This window comes from Phoca vitulina, unplaced genomic scaffold (genome assembly GCF_004348235.1).
Source record: "Phoca vitulina isolate PV1807 unplaced genomic scaffold, GSC_HSeal_1.0 scaffold18, whole genome shotgun sequence".
Taxonomy (NCBI): Eukaryota; Metazoa; Chordata; class Mammalia; order Carnivora; family Phocidae; genus Phoca; species Phoca vitulina.
The window spans coordinates 30586343-30607052 of record NW_022589721.1 but is presented as its reverse complement, the minus strand read 5'-3'; the positions used below and the strand labels follow the sequence as shown (position 1 = coordinate 30607052).

The following is a 20710-nucleotide window of genomic DNA, read 5'->3' as shown; positions in this document are numbered from 1 at the left end:
CAGCCAGCTAGGGCTCGTGCGGGGAGGGGGGCCTGGCCGCTCAGGAGGGGCTTCCTGGAGCTGCTGCTTGGATGGGTGAGCCTGGGCGCTCATCAGCTGGAGGTCAGAGGTGGGCCATCCAGGGGGAGTAGAGCTTGAGTACCGGAGGGCATGTTCCAAGGAGGCCAAGGGGTGGTTCTGGCAGGGGGGCGTGCTGACACACAGAGGATGGGCTGCAGGGCAGGAAGGGCCTGGGGTTTGCTGTGCCTGGTGTTCCTACCCAGAGCGTGTGCTGTGCTGAGGCTAAAGTCTGGCGTGTCAGGCCGGGCTGCCCCTGCCTGAGGGTGCACAGCTGCCGAGGGCCGAGCTCTAGATCCTTTGGTCTGGCCAGGCCCAGGCAGGCTGCCCATGTGTGTCATAAACTTCTCTGTGCACCCTCACATCATGGCACCTGTCCCCATGGACCACACTTGTGACCTGGCTCTCTCCTTTCCAACCTGTGTCTTCTGAGGGCCCGAGGGCTGTGGCTCAGTTGTCTCTCTGTCCCTGGGGCTCTGAGCAGTTCTGTGTGCTTGGTCCCAGTGTGTCAAAGGGATGCCTGTGTCCAGGAGATGCTCCGCCTTTGTTCCTAAGCACCTGCTCTGACAGGACAGTGTTGGCCCACATTCCAGGTGTGAACACTGAGGCTCAGAGACGTTCCGTGACTTGTCCAAGTTCCCGGATAGAGGTAAGGCCCCGGGGTGGGGCTCGAATGCCAGTGAGCTGCTCTCAGGGGACCCTCCCTCCTTGATGAAGAAGTGCTGATTTTCATACCTAATGAGATCATTGTCCTTGAACATGGAGCAGATTCTCCCTGCAGTGATCCCGCAGGAGTTAGTCCCACGGTGGAATGTCTGCCTGGAGTGAACCACCTGGGGGGACGGAAACCCACTGATGTGGCTACACGTGTTTGAGAAGGATCCCTGGTGCTCGATGTTCCTCCCAGACCCCAGGGAAGGCAGCACATTCTGACTGGGGCGGGTGGGGGGGCGGGTGGCTCCGGGCTCCCGCGTGCCTCTCCCAAGAACATTCTTGGCCATGCTCTTGTGGCGTCCCTTCTCTGTCCTCATGGTTCTGCTCTGTAGCATGAGAGGGCCCTTTCCTGAACCTGTCCCCGCTTACCCTGTCGTCATTCTTTGATTTATCGTTTTTTGAGCACTTTAGCTTTGCATGCCCTTTTCATAAAGTAAATGCTGATGCATGTTAAGATCAACGCGCTTTTTTTTTCATTTAATCTTTCAAAGGCCACGCACTTTGAAGATGGATGTTTTAAAAGAAAAAATACATATTAAAGGGAGATGTGTTTGTAAAAGGATTTGTTTCTAAATGGTATCTACGTTCCGAGACCCCCAGTGGATGCCTGGATCCACCTGTAATACAAACCTTATGTCGATTTTCCCTGTCCATCCATACCTGTGACAAAGTTTCATGTATAATGAGGCACAGCGAGAGATTCACAGCAGTTACTAATAATAACATAAAACAATTGTAACAATGCTGTAATACAAGTAATGGGAATGTGGTCTCTGTCTTTCAAAACATCATACCGTTCTCCCTTTCTTGTGATGGTGGGATCTGGTAAAGGGCCCACATGACGAGAGGGAGTGCATGTTGCAGGCACTGTGACGGAGCTTTAGGCCACTCCTGACCCTCTGACGATACGTCAGCAGGAGGACCATCTGCTCCCAGACCGCGGTTGACCGGTTGACCGCAGGTAACTGAAACCACAGAAAGCAAAGCTGCGGATAATGGGGGACCGCGGTAGTCTTAGTATTTTCAGCAGATGTCCTCAGAGGCAACTGAGAACAGTCTAAAACATATGAGAAAATGCAAGTAACTGATGAAACATTTTAGACATATCACAACAAAAAGCACAGTTACTCAATGTTAGTTGAGGTGGAGGCCGGGCCTCCAGGGACCCTGGACTTTGGAAAAGAAAGGAGGGAGGCCTAATGCTGTGCGCCTGGATTCCGTGAGCAGCCTTTTGAACTCCTGCCAGCAGTGTTGAAGGCAGAAATAAAATAATGACCGATGGCTGCTGAGTGACGGCCCACCGCTGGGACCTGGCCGGAGTTCGTCAGACACACGATGGTCTCCAGCCCTCAGCACCTGATGCTCTGGCTCACTCCCTACATCTGTGGAGAGATGGGGCCCTCAGAGGACTCAGGCTCAGCTATGATGCAGGAGGGGGAGGGGGGAGTGCCCACACAAGAGGGAGGTGACCAGGACAGCCAGGGTGGCGGCTTTGGAGACAGAAGGGGTTGCATTTGAGAAGCTAACAGTGGTCAGAACTGGTTGCCTTTGGGGGTGTCTCTGTCCATTCCTGTGGGTTGGAACAAAATACCAGTCTGGGCGGCTTATGCATCACAGAAATATGTTTCTCACGGTTCAGGAAGCTGGAAGTCCAAGGTCAGGGGGCAGCGTGGTCTGACGAGGGCCCTGGTCTATTGCAGACGTCTTCTGTCCTCACCTGGAGGAAGGGGAAGGGAGCCTCTGGGGTCTCTTTTGTTAAGGACACTAATCCCATTCAGGATGGTTCCACCCTCATGACCTCCTCGCCTCCCAGGAGGGAGCGAAAAACTTCACTTTGGGGGTTAGGTTTCATCATACGGATTTTGGGGGACCCAGTTATACCGCAGCAGCGGGGAAAGGGGAAGGGAGGACTGCAGGCTGATGCCCGGTCAACACCAGACAACTGGGTAGGTGGTGGCCGCCTTCCTCAGCTTGGGTGCCAGTCCTCAGGCCTCCAGCGCAGGGAGCGGAGAGTCCTCTATCTTCTGGCCCCATTACCAGGGCTGTGGCTCTCTGGAAGAGAGAGAACAAGGATCCTCTCCCGCCCACACCATGAGTTTTGCGTGTCTTTGAATATACCGTTCTGGATCAGAGTGGCTTACAACTGGAGGGAAGCAAACACACGGAAAGAAAAAGCTCAATGAAATCCGATGATGAAAGAAAAAAAGCAAATTCAAAATGAAGCATTCCTACAATTAACTGAATGTGTTAACAGTTCTTGGTGACTTCAGCTTTATGTGTCACTGGAGGGCTGGGACTAACGTCTGTTGTCAACCTTTTGTGTCACCCCCGGGGGTAAAGAGTTATCTCTGATTTGCAGAGGGGGCCACTGAGGCTTGCAGAGTTTTGCCACGTGCAGTAAATTGTAGAGCAGATATCTGGCTCCTGGCTTGTTTACCCCCAGACCTGATGATCTTAGACACACACACACACACACACGTCACGTATTCACTGCCCTGAAGGCCCTGTTTCAGATGCCATTCAGAATTGCTGCTTTCTGCCTGGCGATTGCTATATCCAGACCACTTAATGAAGCTCTCTAAGAAGAAGAGCTTCATTTCTGAAAGAGAAGCCTCCAATATTTCTTCCCAGAGGGGCTTCCTTGCCCTAGGTAGGTCACACGAGTGGACAGCAGATGCATTTCTCTGGTCTCTGGTTCAGGACTTGGCTCTGTGCATGGTTTTCCCATCTGAGCTGGCATGAGAAGCAGGTGCCTCGGGGTTCCTCCTTTAGCATGAGTGTTCCTCGATCCCATTCCAAGTCTCATTAGGTCTGGGTGTAGGACCCAAGAATCTGTTTTTGTGTGTTTCCTAGGTGGTTCTGTGGGGGAAGGTCCTCGTCCCCAGTGCTGAGGAAGGCTGGACTACCCACAGTGTGGTCCCTGCCGTGCTGTGGATGGTGAGATTAGGATAACATCCTGTCCTCGCCCTGTACGTGTTCCTCGTGGACACCTCACGCTGCACGTGTCACGTCTCTTGGTCAGAGCCTGGTGCCAGTCCTCAGTGCTGGACAAGCCTGGAAGGGCTCGCCGGGCCGGCCTCGTCAATATCTGTAATCACAAGGAAGACGCTCTCTCCCACATAATGCACGCCTGTGCTCATGCTCCTTCATGGTGCAGCGTGTGTTTTGTGTTGCTCTTTTCCCTCGTTGAGATTGGCCTCCCTTCTGCACTCACACTCTGACTGCAGCTCTGCCCGATACCGTCCTGTGTTCGTTAATTCCACATGCATCTGTGAATGTCTGCGGTGTCCCAGCCACCGTGGGAGCTGTGCAGGGCCCAGAAAGCCATAAATAGACATGACTCCTGTTTTCAAGGACCTTAAATATCTCCGTCCTCAAGGAAGAATAAGTAACGTGCTTATTTTTCAAAAATAGTTTTTGTTCCTTACTTTAGTAAGACCCTATTTGACACCAAAAACAGTTTCATACTTATTTTTTAATTTTTTAAAAAGATTTTATTTATTTGACAGAGAGAGAGAGAGAGAGAGATCACAAGCGAGGGTGGGGTGGGGCAGAGGGAGAGGGAGAAGCAGGCTCCCGGCAGAGCAGGGAGCCTGATGCGGGGCTCGATGCCAGGACCCTGGGATCATGGCAGACGCTTAACCGACTGAGCCACCCAGGTGCCCCAGTTTCATACGTTTTATTTATTTATTTTTTTTTTTTTAAAGATTTTATTTATTTATTTGACAGAGACAGACACAGTGAGAGAGGGAACACAAGCAGTGGGAGTGAGAGAGGGAGAAGCAGGCTTCCCGCGGAGCAGGGAGCCCGATGTGGGGCTCGATCCCAGGACCCTGGGATCATGACCTGAGCTGAAGGCAGACGCTTAACGACTGAGCCACCCAGGCGCCCCAGTTTCATACGTTTTAAAAATCCCTTTTGTTAGTTACCCTTGCATATCATTCTCTTGGTTGATTTTCCCTTGACATACAGATGTGGAAATCCGGGCTCAGAGAGGCCACGTAACGCATGTAGTGGGTGACTCTGTGGACATTGGCTCTGAGATGGGGCTCCCCGACTTTGCGGCCTGGTTCTCTCCTCTGCTGTCTTCTGAACCTTATAACTTTTTCCTTGCTAATCCGAGCTAAACATGGTCTGCCTGGGGATGATGCGATCTCACGACATTGAGGCTGGGAGGGAATTTCATTGCCACTGAAACCCAACACAGGGGCCTGGGATCCCTGAGCAGCGGGGCCCCTCCTTTGCCCGGACAGCCCCAGTGATGAGAAGTTCATTGCTTCACGACACGGGCCCATCCCTCGTGGGGCAGATGTGATGTGAGAAGTCTCCCAGAAAGGGCAGGCCTGTGGGGGGTGCCTGATAAAGATTGCTCTGAATGAATGCACAGCAAAGGGGGCGGCAACTCCAGTGTGTACTAGTCCCGCTCTGCCTCCTGGGATAAGATTAAGAGTAGCCAGCCTCTGTCGGGGTTCATTCTTTGCCAGGTTCTAAATGCCTTATGTGTATTAACATTTTTCATTTAACAAACCCATGAAAGAAAGTATTATGATGGCTCCCATTTTTCAGAGCGGGAAGATTAAGCCCAGCGAGGGCAGCAGCAGGTTCTAGGTCACCCGGTGTGGGCCCAGAGCACGGGTGTGTGGTGCCCTAGAGACCGACGCTATTCTCCCCCACCCACAAGGAAGGCCGCTCTGAAGCTTGGTCCCGTTGTTTCTGCCATATGCACCAGGGGTCCCTCACTTACCCTCAATTTCTCTGTGGGTGCCTGTCCCTAAATCATGGTCTCCAGGTGCAAGGTGCCCCCACCCGGGTGCAGGCTGCTGGGGGAGGAGCCTTACTCCGTGTGGGGGGAATAGCAGGGCAGGTGTGCCGACACCAGGTGGGCTGAGGCCCTGACAACCTGCTGGGGGGTTCTCCTTGCTTTTTGTTTTAAAGTTTTTATTTAAATCCCAGTTAGTGAACGTACAGTGTAATATTAGTTTCAGGTGCACAACATAGTGATTCAACACTTCCCGTACAACACCTGGTCTCATCACAGCAAGCGCCCTCCTTAATACCCATCCCCTATTTCCTCCATCCCCCACTCACCTCCCCGCTGTGACCACCAGTTTGTTCTCTAGAGTTAAGAGTCTGTTTCTTGGTTTGTCTCTCTCTCTTTTTTCTCCTTTGCTTATTTGTTGTGTTTCCAAAATTTCACATGAGTGAAATCATATGGTATTTGACTTTGACTGACTTACTTCACTTAGCATGATACTCTCTAGCTCGGTCCATGTCATTGCAAATGGCAAGATTTCATCCTTTCTGGAGGCTGCGTAATATTCCATTGTATATATACACCATGTCTTCTTTATCCATTTGTCTGTGGACGGACACTTGAGCTGTTTCCATTGTTTGGCTCTTGCGGATAATGCTGCTGTAAACATCGGGGCACATGGGTCCCTTCTCACTTTCTAAGCAGAGGGAGGTTTTCGTGGATGACCCTGGACCAGGCATGACCTCGTCACTCAGAAGTCTGCCTTCCCGGGGCGCCTTCCCCGAGCATCCAGGTCTCTTTCTCCCCGTCCTCATCGTGCTCCTTGTGAATGGCACTTGATTGCCTTGTCCCAGTCCTGAGCATTGTGAGGACAAGGTCAGCTCCTAAGATCACGAGGCGCAGCACCTGGACATGCAGCAGGCTGTCAGGAAATGCATGTTGGGAGTTGAGCTTCTCAGGACCACACCAGATGTGGTCAAATGATTGCAGTCTCCAGCTTTGGAGGTGACAGTGGCTGTGGTAGGAGGTGAGCACAGAGGTGTCCGGTGGGCGTGGGGTGGGTATGGTGCCCGTGTGTGTTCCGTGGGTCAGGAGTGTTGCGTGTTGCGTGTGGTGCAGTATGTGCCATGGGCATCTCGTGTGTATGGTGACTGTGGCATGTTGGCGTGTGTGTATTATGTGTGTGTGTGCTTGTATCTGAGTGTGCACGGGTGTGTGAGTGTCACGTGAGTGTGGAGTGCACTGAGCGTGTGTCACGTGTCTGCCATGTGCATGTGGAAGGTTTGGGTTATTTGTTATGATTAATGGTGTACCCGTTAACAGTCCATACACTTTGTATTTTGAGAAGCCAATGAATTCCACCACGTGGGCAACGGGGCTATTGCCGTGACCGCTCTTTGAGCCATTTGTATGTTTACGAAAACTGTTGTGTGGCACTTTCTCCCACAGAGCTGGCATCTTCCTGCCTAATGGGACATTTTAAAAATAAAATCTGGCCTATATTTTTAAAAATGCCTGTATTGTGTGCATATGCTCTAACCTCGTATTGAGCACTTCCTGTGCTTTATCTCTGTTGATCATGAAAACTACCTTATGGGGCAGGTACTCCTTTACTCCTCGCTGCCCGAGGAGGAGACCGAGGAACAGAGATCCAGCAAAGCAACGGGTCCAAGGTCAGGCGGCTCCCAGGGAGCTAGTGATCTCAGGCCCGGGTAACTCTAACCTCCAGTCTCTACACCCGTGGTTCTCAAAAGAGTGTTGGCATCAGCATTCCCTGGAGGGCATGGACACTGATTCCTGGGTCTCATCCTGTCCCTACAGTTTCTGGTTTTGTGGGTCTGGGGTGGGACCCAAGACTTTGCTTTCATAACAAGTGAGGCTAAGGCTGTTGACCTCGGGCCACATGTGTAGACCACTCCTCTTAATATGCTCTCTCTAGTCCTCAGATAGAGAGGGCAGAGGAGGCAGTTGGGACCCAAGCCAATGGTTAAGATTCCTGCAGATTCCTGCAATTTCTGCCGATTGGACCAAGTACAATTACCAGTAAAACCAATATGGAGGTTTTTTTTTTTTTTAAGATTGTATTTATTTATTTGAATGAGAGATAAAGAGAGAGTGGGTGAGAGAATCTGAAGCAGACTTTGTGCTGAGCGCAGAGCCCAATGCAGGCCTTGATCCCATGACCATGACCTGAGCCAAAACCGAGAGTCAGACACTCAACTGACTGAGCCACCCAGGCGCCCCATAATGGAGTTTTAAAGCATATTTTATTTTATTCTGTATATCTGTTATGGCAGTGTAGTTGACATACAATGTTACATTAGCTTCAGGTCTGCAGCAGAATGGCTTAACAATTCTGTACCTGACTCAGTGCTCACTGTGATGAGTGTGGCCACCATCTGTCACCACATGTCATGACAGTGTTCCCTATGCTGTACCATCCACCCCTGCGACTTACGTATTTTATATCTGGAAGTTTGTACCTCTTCATCCCTGTTGTCTATTTCACCTGTCCCCTCTGACAACCACCAGTTTGTTCTCTATATTTGTGAGATATTTCCGGTTTTTTGTTTGTTTATTCATTTGTTTTTAGATTCCACATATAAGTGAAACCATCTGTTGTCTTACTCTGTTTGACTTAATTCACTTAGGGTAATATCTGCTGGCTTCATCCATATTGCTGCAAATGGCAAGATTTCATTCCTTTTTACAGCTGAGTAATATTCTGCTGCAAGTATATACTGCACCTTCCTTATCCATTCATCCATCAGTGGACACTTGAGTTGCTTCCCTATCTTGGTTATTATAAATAATGCTGCAGTGAACATAGGAGTGCATGTATCTTTTTGAATTAGTGTTTTCATTTTCTTTGGGTAAATACCCAGCAGTGGAATTACTGGATCATATGGTCTTTCTGTTTTTAATTTTTTGAGGAACCTCCATATTGTAAAACTGGTATTTTAAATGTGAGCTCATCTTCCTCATGGTCTGACTGGGTATTTGGGTTATAATGAATCACATGGCCTTAAAAAGGAACAGGCAGCTTTCCACCAATAAGCTGTGTTCGCATTTACATGTTTCAGGCTCTAGCTAATTCATCCTGAGCAATAGGACAGGAGGGTGCATCTTCCCAGGAGAAGACAATGTTTTGCCGGGTATTCTCCATGCATTAAGTATTTTTTTCTTCTAAATACTAATTCCCTAGAAAAACACTGTCCCAGCCATTCTACCAGTAAGGGCCAGAGGTGGAAAACTAGCACCTGCAGCTCCTGGGTCAGTGCTGTTCTTCTGTGAGGCGCTGCTGTCTCCTGGGTGACCCGGGGCCAGGACTACCGCAGAGATGTTTTATGCAGTGCGTGAAATGCGTATGAACCCCCCGAGCAGTGTTTGGCATGCAGTAGGCTGGAATGTTAATGTGTGGTGTTCTTGCTCTCCCTCTGTTCCTTACTCTGTAACATCCTCCCAGATTCGGGGACCAGGGAAGGTCAGGAATTATTGACACTGGCAACCACAAGCAGGGGTCAGATGGCTTTGCTGGCTCTGCAGTATTTCAAGGATTGAGACTGAGCGCGGGGCAGGGAAGTAGGGAAGAGACAGCCGTCCCTGTGTTTAACGTGATAATGAAATTAGGTGCAGAGTGGCTTTATTTGCTCGCCCTCAGTTCAGCTCTTACTGGAAGTGCCTTGACGTTGAAACCGAGGAGTGGGTTTCTGACCTTGACCGGCTCAGGTGTGCACCTCGAGGGCTCTCCCATTAGGGAGATAGGATTTCAGCACATTTTGTGAGCCAGACATCTCTGGTGTGTCAGCTTGAAATTCCGTCTTGCAGGATTTATAGAGGCTGTGTTCTGGGATCTGCTGCATTTTAATCTGGTCAGTGGAGTTCTGCATCTTCAGAAATGTTTCCCTGCGTGGCACCCTTGCCAGAGCCAAGATGCAGAGTTAAGGCCACATTAATCTCTTGTGCTCTTATTCTTGGGAGCTGGCCTAGCAGGGCCCCACTGGCTATAGCGAGGTTGTGCTCTGAACCCCAGTGCTGGTGTTCTGGTCATTGAGGCATCAGGGGAGCAGAAGGAAGAGAGGCTTTGAAAGGAGACCTAGGTACCAGCTAGGAGAGACTGGATCTCCTTAGCTTCTGTGCTCCCTCTCTCTCATTCTCCCCTTCCCCAAGTTCATGCCAACTGCCACCCAGCAAGAACCTGCTCATTGCAAGTAATTACCTCCTGTCCTATGGGGACTCCTCCTAGGTAGCTTGTATCACCCCATTACACATGGTGGCAAACTGAGGCTTGGAGAAAGTGCAGACCCCTTCCAAAGTACACACCACTAGAGCATTCTAGATGAGGAAAGTGGGTCCAGATTAGAGCCTCTCTGATCCTTTTCCTCATCTGCATTATGGGGCAAGGACCTTTTATCACAAAATTCTTCTTGGACAAAATCGGGCAACTTACAGAAAATACTTTATGCAGCACCGAGAATATAGTAGGTGCTCCATAAAAGTCAGTTTCTTTCCCTTCCTCCAAATCACTGGTGTCTAGACAATTTCATATCCTCAGAAAGTTCAGCCTGCTTTGAGTCTTTCTTCCCGTTGGTTCGTTTCTCAGCCTAGACTTGGACTATTTTAATTTTGTTCCCTCCCATCTTCCCCATGCAGCCCTCTTGTTATTGGCCCTAAGGCCTCCAACTTTGAAAATGAGCATCCTGTCAAGTTGGGTTCAACATCTGGGCAATGACACCCACTCCCTTGGCTTCCCGGGCTCAGTAGAAAGCACATCCGGAATTGCCACCCCAGATCCCTTAGCACTTTCGAGATGGCATTTATACTAACAATGATCAAGTCATTTTCAATTACTGTTATTAATCATTATGCATGTCAGGAACTGTGCAAAGTGCTCTGTGTGGTAGATGCGTTTAATCTGTCCATCCTCTATCAGTTTTGTGCTATTATCAGGGCTCGTGTTATAGAGGAGAAGTTAAGTGACTTGCTCAGGGTCACACAGGTAGAAAGTGGAAGAGCCAGGGACTCTTGCTCCATTGGCCATTGGCCATATGCTCATGGCTGGGCAGCTGTTGCATCCACAGCATGGACAGATAAGGAATGGCATAGCCCTGCTTTAGGATTAGGATAACTGGGTCCAAGTCTGGTCCTTCCAGGAGTGAGCTGAGTGACATTAAGTGCGTCTTCTGTCTCTGTGTCTTTTCCTATAAAAGGAACCTCTGAGGGATGACATCCAGTGGATGCACCATGCTCCCAGGGGTCAGGTGCATTGGGTTCCCCTTGTGGAAGCCCAGGCTCTCTGTGTTTGGCTGATGGGATCTCTCAAGCTGTTAATTTCTCTCTTGTTTTTCAGGTAATGAACCAAAAAGATCATGTCTGAAGTACAAGGAACGGTTGAGTTTTCTGTAGAGCTACATAAATTTTATAATGTGGATCTCTTTCAGAGAGGGTAAGTATGCATCACTATATCTATTGGTGTGTGTACGCACATGTGTGTACAGTTGACCCTTGAACAACATGGGTTTGAGCTATGCAGGTCCAGTTGTACATGGATTTATAAATATAGCATAGCACTGTGGATGTCATTTCTCTTCCTTATGATTTGCTCAATAACATTTTCTTTCCTCTAGCTTACTTTAGAGTAAGAAAGAATACAGTGTATAATACATTCAACATACAAAATATGTGTACTTGGCTGTTTATGTGATCAGTAAGGCTTCTGGTCAACAGAAGTAGTAGTAGAAGTGGCTAGTAGTAGCTAAATTTTTGGAGAGTCCAAAGTCCTACATGATTTTCGACTCTGTGGGTGTGGGTGGATACCTTGAACCCCATCGTTGGTCAAGGGTCCTGTGTGTGTGTGTGTGTGTGTGTGTGTGTGTGTGTGTGTATTTCTCCTGGCAGGAGGTAGAGGTGGTAAGGACAGGTTGTAGGACATTTTGGATTAATTGAGGAAAGGATTTTCATTATTTTTCCTGCCAAGTAGAACATCCAAAAGTTTAGTACAGTTGAAAATCACCCATATATTGACAGACTTGAGAATGCTCATTTCTCCCCTCCCTCTTGCACTTCCGTCCACATCCTCTCTTCTGGGTTGCTCTTCCCATGACGTATACCAGTCAGTTTTAAATTTATCGGAAATGAAGCTTGCTTGTGTAGCTCTGAGAAAAAGGTGCCTGCATGATCAATATTTGGAGGGCCCATCTCCCAAAAACTGCATATCATAAAACCTGTGCCTAGATCTCTCAAGAACTGAAAATTTGTGATGTCCTCTTTAAATACAGAAGTAAAATGTAGTTGCTTGCGGTGTTTGCAGATGTGTTCTGAATTTGGTATTGTGCATGTGTGATCTCAATAGGTCTTCAGGATAGACTTCCCTCTCAGGGTCACCGTAAATAATAACCATGTGGAATGGTTATGTGAAGCATCCAGTCCCACAGCAGGACTCTGTGTACTCCCAGTGGCAGCTGCTGCTTTCCCGGGGTTACAGACAAGGAAACTTAAGTTCATAGAAACTGAATTTGTGATGTGCTCAAGTTAACAGAGCAAAACAGGAGGTTTTCCATGTTGTGGAAAGTTGACCTCCATGCTCCAGAACCAAAATATAACTCCAAGACAGAGTTGGGGATGAAGAAGAACAATAGTTTTATTGCTGTGCTGGGCAAAGGAGGCTGCCTATGGCCTTCAAAAAACTGCAAGGCTTCCCAGAGGAAGGGGCTGGGGCATTTTATTGGGAAATACAGGATCTAGCTGGTTCCGCTAGGAACCGTGGATAAGCTGCCAGCCTCCTTGTTAGTTATGGGTCGTTTTCAGAACTGTACCGAGTTCCTGAAAGGCAAGTCCAAGAAGGGAGGAGGGGAGGTTTGCGGAAGAGGGGAAGAAGGTTACTTTAAAGTTGAGCTTAGCTAAAGCATCAGAGCAGCCATTTTGATTTCGGTTCAACTTTATGCTTTTAAGTGGTTCCATCTATTGGTTTGTTTTTGCTGCATAACAAACCACCCTTAACCATAGTGGCTTAAAACTGCAGCTTTCCATTTAGCTCCTGATTCTGAGGGCAGGCAGGTTGAGCCCGGCTCGAGTTGGGCAGTTCTGCTGAGCTGGAGCAGGCCTGGCCACCCTCATCGCGGTTTGCTCCAGGACTGGGCCCTAGGCTGGGAGGCGGCAGCTAAGCCCTCCAAGCGGAGTGGAAACACACACAACGTCTTGCTAGCTAGCCTCGGACTCACAGAGGGGGGTTTCTGTGGCCTTCTGCTGGCCAAAGCCAAGTGCAAGGACAGTCTGGATTCAGGGCGGAGAAGTAGAGACCATTTCACACTTCTACCATCTGCCACCCGGGTCAGGCTCCAGTTTCAAAAGGATCGTTCTGAAGGTCATGCTTCCAGTGTCTCTTGTATATGATGGCCCCTTGTTACATGAGGTGTGATTCGGTGACCAGACCATTTTGGTAGATGACCTGAATCAGGTGGTATGGGGTACAGGCAATGGTCCTGGGGCCAGCTATGTTCCAGGGACTGGGCCCATGAAGGGTTCTGGTCGGGATTCTGGAGCTGAGTTTTGAGGAACTAAAGCTCTGTGCATCCTCCAGAAGCTCATCACCATCGGTCTGCCCCGCCTCACTTGATCAGAAGTTGTGCGGCAGAGTGAGAAGAGTCTGGACTTGGGGCCCCGCCTCCTGAGTCGTGGCTTGGTTTCTGCTTCCTAGAGCCCCTTTGGTACCCCCCATTCTGCTGTTCACGTTTGAGAATGTCATGTGTCTATCATAGTGTTAGACACTTCTACTGATTATTTTCTAAATCCTCATCACCAACCATAGCGTGAGTGACAGTATCTTTATTTTGCCCGATGGGTAACTTGGGATCAGGGTGGTGGAACAATCCGCAGCTCTAACATGGCAGAGGGGGGATCTGGGGCTGAGTTGCTTGTTTTCTGTGATGTAAGCCTGACCTCCAAAGTGGGCTGCCTTCTCCCCAGGGCTGCACAAAACATCCATCAGGATGTGGGAAGAAAATACTAAAACTTCCACTTAACATAATTGTTCTCATCAAAAATCAGAGAGAAATCAAGCTCCATTAATAATTAGAATCCAGGCTGACCCTGGAAACCTTTTGTGTCCATGTGGCACACAGTCGTGAGTTCTACTCAGTAACTCTGGCCTCAAATAAAAGAGGGTGTCCCACAGCACAGATGAGTTGATGACATCACCCTCATGTTGCAAAATACTACAGTTTGGACTGGGCAGTTATGCACATCTGTAAATTGTTTTCTACCTTTAACTATACTAACCGCCATAAAATAGCAAGTGCCTTAAAAACAAATACTCTAAAGCAATTATTAATTGAAGGTAATATTACTAATGAAAGTGTTGCAAACAGCAGGAAATGACAGAACCACACTGGTCTTCTCCTGCACAAGCCTGTTCACACACACACTGAGATTGAATGATAAGCTGATCAGATTCAAAAATAAGTAGGATGAGAAATTTGAACTTATTTAAAGAATTATTTGATATATGGATTTGTAACCATAATTGTTCATAATACACCTTATCCTGTGGTATTCTGGGCCTTCAGGTACTGACTAAGTCTTGTATGAAATTGTCACCATTAGCAGGACATTTCAAGGGACACATCCAGAACTAGAAAAGGGCCCTGTCCAGTTGGTTAAGGAGTTTACAAGACGAGTGTGGAAACCATGACCCACTCAGCCAGCCTAAGATCCTCTAGGTCTGTGTGTTTTGGGGAGTTTTCTTGTGTAGCCATGCTCACCACCAAAGTCTAATATTTCATAAAACTAAATTAAAACCAGAACATCGAATATGTAATATGCATATTTTTAATAACAGCAAAAAGGTTATGTGTTCCTTTAATATAAAAAAGAATTAATTTTTAAAACATGGATTATTACATTCCTTATCTCATCTTTTAAAAGATCCTTTTCTATACTTACAATGCATATTGCATAGGAGTATGCCATCGTGCGGGTATATTTATAAATAAATATATGTATACTGGGGTTGCATGCTTGAAGATGTTTTTACTGTAAGTATGAAATCACTGGCAGTTGATGACCTTGGGTCTAGTGGAACAAGGGTTCTCACAAATTTCTTCCAGCTCTCCATGCGAGCACTTCATGGTGATGGTACTTTGATGTGGATGAGGGCATAATCTTATGATTAATATGCTTGCGGTGGGCTTCATAGCAGCCATGGCCATGAACAGGCTGGGGCATCATTTGGATGAAGGCAGTCAGACCTCTTAGGGGGATGGAGTGGGTTCTTAGATCTCTAGAGCCCTGTCAGTAGTAATAACTTGAAGTTAAGAGTCCCCAGTCCTCTGGGTCCAGGCTGCAGAGAGCCATGGACAGGCCAGGTGTGGTACCAGCCAGGATTCTGCATCTTCCAGGTGTGGTCCATGCTGCTCGATCACCAAGGATTTTCCCGCTCTGAACCCCACAGGAGCCATGCTTACAGAGAGATGTCATTACTTTACCCAGCAAACACTCCGCGGGGAGGTGATTGCGATTCAAGCCTAGTGGGTGATGTGTGTCCCACGTGAAAGAAAATGGAGGATTTCCATGTGTCATTGAAGAAAAAGAAGGCAGCGTTTGGGGAGGCTGGCCCATTTTGGGGTGCGAGGATGTGCTCCAAAGGCCCTTGGGCGGTAGAAATTAGAGTTAGGGGTTGCAAAGGAAGGCAGGTGCCCTTCCTCAGACTGCACTTGCCTGTGGGCATCCACATTCTAGCAGTTTCTCCAGATAATGAGACATGCCCCTTGTACCTCCATCCCGACGTTCTAGATCATCATTGCCCTTTCTGGCCAGGTAGACAGTCCCTCTTGGTTCACTGGGAGATGTTGTGTCAGAACCACATGGATGCAGAACTGAGAGTATTACATGAGATTCTGCCCTGATCAGGGATTGCTTGCTTCTAGCACATTTACATTTGTGGATGGTTTTTCTAGACCCAGAACGTATATTGCCTTTTGGTGATGTTTGCCATGAGCAAACAGTCAACTTGCATTTATCCAAAGTCTATATTGACTGAAGCAAATTCTCCAAGGAAAAGCATCTCCTGAAACCAGTCAACAGGCACTGTGAATTGTCAACCTGTGCTTGGCAGCAAGACTCATCCTGACAAAAAGGGCAGGGGCAGGGAGACACTGGGGAGCCTGGCTTGGGGGTCAGACCTGAATATGAAGCTACACTCTGCCCCTTGTAGGCTCTGAGAGCATGAAAATGTCCCTTTAAAACACTCTGAGCCACCATTTTGTCACCTGTAAAATGGTGATGACACAGTCTCACGGGGTAGTCAGAAGTCTTATGGTATTAATTGCATGAGCTGATATATGTAGAGCAGCTAACATGCTGCCTGGGATGTAGTAGACGCCATCTAGATTGTCATTACTATTAATACTGATGTGACCACCTCGCTTTCCTCTTTACAACCCTCCAGCTTGCTCATGCTCTCATCCAGCTTAGTGTTTAAAACCTGAATGGTTTGACCTTAAACTTCTGCACTTTATCTTCTGTGCTCAGATCATTCTTGACCCTCCTCCTTGTAATATCTACCTTGAAGATTCTGGCCTATTAAGTTCTAGCTTAAATATAATCTCCTGTCCGGACTCTTTGTTTACTGATATTTATATACTGTATTCAGCCCAGTTTATAGGAATCCCTCATTCCCATATTTTTAAAAGCCTGTCTCTCATATGTTTTATTCCGCCATCCACTGACACAGTCATTACTTTAAACACAAGTAAGCATATGCTGTGGTAATAGGCTCTAGAAACATGAAAGTGAGAGACTCTGCCTGCAGAGTGTTTACCAGCTAACGAGGGAGGCAGATACACACAGAGGAAATGACCACCATGTGGGATAAGTTCTGTGACAAAGACAGTCTTGGGATGCTATGAAGAGAAACAACAGGGGGAACCCACTCTGTGGGCAGGGTCAGAGAAGGTGTCCCGGAGGAGATCACACAGAGCTGTCGCTTCAAAGGTGGGTGGGAGCCAGCCGTGCAGGGGACCTGGGAGGGCAGGACCACAGAATGGCTCAGTGGTCAGGAAACAGAATCTACCCGGAAGGCCACGGGGAAGTGGAGAGTAAGAAGGGGGGAGTGGAGGGTCACAGAACTTATCGCAGCCTGTCTCTTGTTAGACTGGTGATTACAGGGATGTTAATGTCAGTGCCACAGATGTTCTGAGACGGCAGTGGTGGGGGACAGGGCCGGGCTGCAGAAGGGAATGGTGGTGATGGCCTGTCTGGCTTTGTCTTCTCGTCAACTGGCTTGAGGCTTCCTAAGGCTAAGGACCCGATCTTACCTGACTTTATATGGCCTGTGTCCGGCCTGGTACAGAGCCTGGCATCTCCTCGGAGATCCATAACAGCTTGTATTGGCCCTGGTGGAACTTTCTGCTTCTTTGAGAACTTCCTGCAACTCAGATGGGGGTCACATGGATCTTTGTTAAATGATACCAACAGTGAGAAAACAGTTCCTAATTCCTAACGTACTATTTACATCAGTGTATCTCAGAGTGTGGCCTGCGGGCTACAGCATCCCCATTACAGTGCTGTTAGAGTTGCAGACTTGTGGCCCTGTCCCAGACTGACCAAGTCAGAATCGCTGGTCATGAGGCTCAGATAACCACGTCTTCCCATGTTCTCCAGCTGAGTCTGGGAGAACAGCACAGGAAGTTTCTATGACAGTATCAACCTAGACTGTGTGCTACAGTCATCTGCAGAACCAAAAAATCTATCCTCTAGGCTAATTAAATAGCAATTTTTAGGGTGGGCCCCAGGCACCAGCACTAGGAAAGTTTCCCAGGTGGTTCCAGGTGGAGAATGATGGGGTTAGGACCAAGGGAAGAGTCCAGACGCTGAATAACCTCGGCCTTGCTTGGAGACCTCTTCTTCCAAAAAGAATAGACCCAGGTCCCTTCCTTCTTAGCAGGACTGTGGCATCTCTGCTTCCCCAGTAGGAGACTGGACCTTGCCTCCCTTTGCACATGGATGCCTCCTACTCAAGAGCCCATGGAGATTCCGTGTTAGCTTTCCAGTGTGGATTCTGGAAGCTGGAAAGAAGGTCTTACTTCATTTGCAACAGTTTTCTCATAAGGAAATACTTAAGTGAACAAGTATAAAGTATATAAATATAACCCCCCCCCACTATGTGAATATTTGTAGTTATCAATTTATTAATATCTCATTTATACTTAGGAGCGTGTGAGCCTTCATTCCCAAGGGAGCCAACACTTGTCCTCGAAAATGTATTCAAATTTCATTTTAATTCAGACAAAGCTTTACATCAAACTGGCTTTCTTTCCTTTTTTTTTTTAAAGATTTTATTTATTTATTTATTTGACAGAGAGAGACACAGCAAGAGAGGGAACACAAGCAGGGGGGTGGGAGACGGAGAAGCAGGCTCCCCACGGAGCAAGGAGCCTGATGCGGTGCTCGATCCCAGGACTCTGGGATCATGACCTGAGCCGAAGGCAGATGCTTAATGACTGAGCCACCCAGGTGCCCCAAACTGGCTTTCTTTCTGAGCGAAGGTTTTCCCTGACGTTGTGATTCATCTCCTGGCCTTTCCTACATGCCTTCTCTACAATCTCACTTAGGAGATTCTCTGCCCCAAGGTTTCAGATGGTTACAGATACATTCTGTCCTACCCACAGAAAGACCTACAATCAGTATTATCAGATCTGATGTCTAAGGTCAGACACTCATGGAACTATTAGGATTGAAATCCCCTTTGAACAAACTCACCTGCCTTTTCTCTACCAGAGTGAAAATGGATGAGTCATAAGTCAAGGGATTTCTGAAAGAAAATGCCATCTTGTGTTTATGCCTCGATGTCCCCATCATAGTCTAATGGCCGGCGACAGCCAGCTCCCTGTGAAGTGAGTTAACCAGCCCTGATGTGCCTTAATAGACTCAGAAATACAATTATCTTTGCTTGCGAGAGATCAATTAATTGATTTATCTGGTTCTGTCAGAAACAATCCTTTTCTTCTTATTAAAATAAGTAACCATCCTTTTCATTCATTCCCTCATTTTTGAAAGGGAGTAGGGATTATAAAGGGTTGAGAGCTCCATTGGATGTCCAGCTTTCCTGGGTAAGGAGAGGCCAAGATGGTTCTGGGAGGGCAGGGTGTGTGCGAACCCGCCGGTGAGTATCTCCAGGGCCTTGATGGGTGCATTTGCTGCGGAGACAGAGTGTGTGCCCTGATGAATGGCCAGTGGGTCCAATCTTCACGGCGTAGAAACCATGGATCTAATGCACCATTTCAGGCCCATGACTCTACACATGTGCAAACACACAGATTCCCTTCACTCCTGTATAAGTCAGTGTGAATCAGGATTTTTATCCCTCAGAGTCAAGGGTTCCATCTAGCACAGGGAGTGTGGGTCAGCTCCACGGTCTCTAAGAATAAAATTCCATAATTGTTGTTTTAATAAAAAATTTGATCTCCCCTTCCCAGTAAAAAGGCATTATTAGAATTATTCCTATGATTGTTACTCAAGTATTCATGTAGTTGGGAGACCCTGGATTATTTTTCTAGCAAATCCACATTCCTGTCAACAATTGCCCCATTTTTTCTTCTTTTACCTTTAAATCTGTGACTTCCTGAGCCTGCTGCTTTAAGCCTTTTATCCTCTTAACCCCTGGCTGAGGACAGGCTCAGCAGGTCTGTGAAGAAGAGCCCCTTCCAGGGGGCTCAGTGTGGCCTGTAGAGATTAACATGCTTCTGGTGAGCTCAGGGCCACCCACAGGGGGAATCAGAGGTGAGGCAGGAGCCCCTGGGCAGTGTGGCCCTTTCTAGTTTTGAACTCAAAGTGGTTCTTGCCAAGGCCTCTCAGGGGAGCGAAAGGCCTCTGGTCTCGAAGGTGATAGAGGGAAAGGAGTGCAGGCACAGATCTTGATTCGGATTCTGTTTTTTCTGTTATTAGCCAGGTGCCCATGGGCAAGGTGCTAACCTCTGGTCTCCATTACTTCACTGGTTTTACAGGATCACATTAGAAACCAATGAGGTGATATTTGTAAAGCTCCTAGTTAAACTGAGGTCCAGACCTTGCAGGGCTAGTCAAGATGGCCTGAAGTGGCCCGCTGATCTGGCCGGAATCTGAATTGGGTGTTCCTTCCTATGTTTTAAGCAGGTGCTTTAATAGTCACCACACCTAATCCCCCAGGAAGAAGTAAAGGCCTCTTGGTTTTAAAATTATTTTAGGGGCGCCTGGGTGGTTCAGTTGGCTAAGCATCTGACTTCAGCTTGGGTCATGATCTCAGGGTCCTGGGATCGAGCCCTGCATGTAGCCCTGCATCCAGCCCTGAATCAAGCTCCTCGCTCAGCAGGGAGTCTACTTCTCTCTCTCCTCTCTCTGCCCCTCCCCATGCTCATATGCTCTCTCTCTCTTTCTCCGTCTCTCTCTCAAATAAATAAAATCTTAAAAAAAATTTTTTTAAAGTTGCCAGTGGAAAACCAAGTGGACGCCATGCCGATTCAGATTGGCCTCACTGGGGGAAATCCTGCTTCCTGTTCTTTACCTCATACTTGGGATCTCCAAAGTAAAAATGCCACCTTTCTTTTTGTTTCCAGCCTTGTTGAGAGATCATTGACCTGTAAGGTTATGTAAGCCTAAGGTGTACGTGTGCTGATTTGGCCTATGTTTATATTGTGGAAGGATCACAATAAGGTTAGTTAACGTACCCATCACCTCCTGTAGTTGCTGCTGTGTGTGTGTGTGTGTGTGTGTGGTGAGCACACGTAAGTCTACTCTTTGAGCACCTTCCAATGCACAATACATTTCTAAAGAAATAATTGTTTTGGGGACTCTTGTGAAATATAGTCAATAGAGATATACTAAATCACAGATGTTTCTTTTCTGGAAGGTTCTTTGAATAGATCTTGGGCCAGAGTAGAAGGCATAAGGGAGTGACGTCCTTAATGGCTCTTGTTTGGTCCCATTGGTTGTCCAACATTGCTCAAAAGCAATTTTAAAATGCATTTCATCAGATTTCCTCATTTTAAATGTTTAATTACACACATAGGCACAAATAAGATAGTGTTGCCTGGTGAAGGAATCATGGTGACAGTTTCATCTTGTACTTTTCCTCATTTTTCACAATACACATATTACTTTTATAATCAAAATTCCTTCCCACCATCTCTCTCCTTTTCCCCACCCCTCCCTCCC

The 20710-nt window shown here is 47.7% G+C and overlaps 1 protein-coding gene across 4 annotated transcripts in view; it reads left to right on the top strand.

The window, feature by feature from the left end:
- The window catches only part of FAM135B (family with sequence similarity 135 member B), a 281089-nt gene that overhangs the window by 92461 nt on the left and 167918 nt on the right, over positions 1-20710 (top strand). For all 4 annotated transcript variants that reach the window (XM_032415828.1, XM_032415827.1, XM_032415826.1 and 1 more), the window contains exon 2: positions 10875-10970. In XM_032415828.1, the coding sequence (XP_032271719.1) occupies positions 10894-10970 (77 nt within the window). In that variant the 5' untranslated portion in view covers positions 10875-10893. The remainder of the gene's footprint in view (positions 1-10874; positions 10971-20710) is intronic.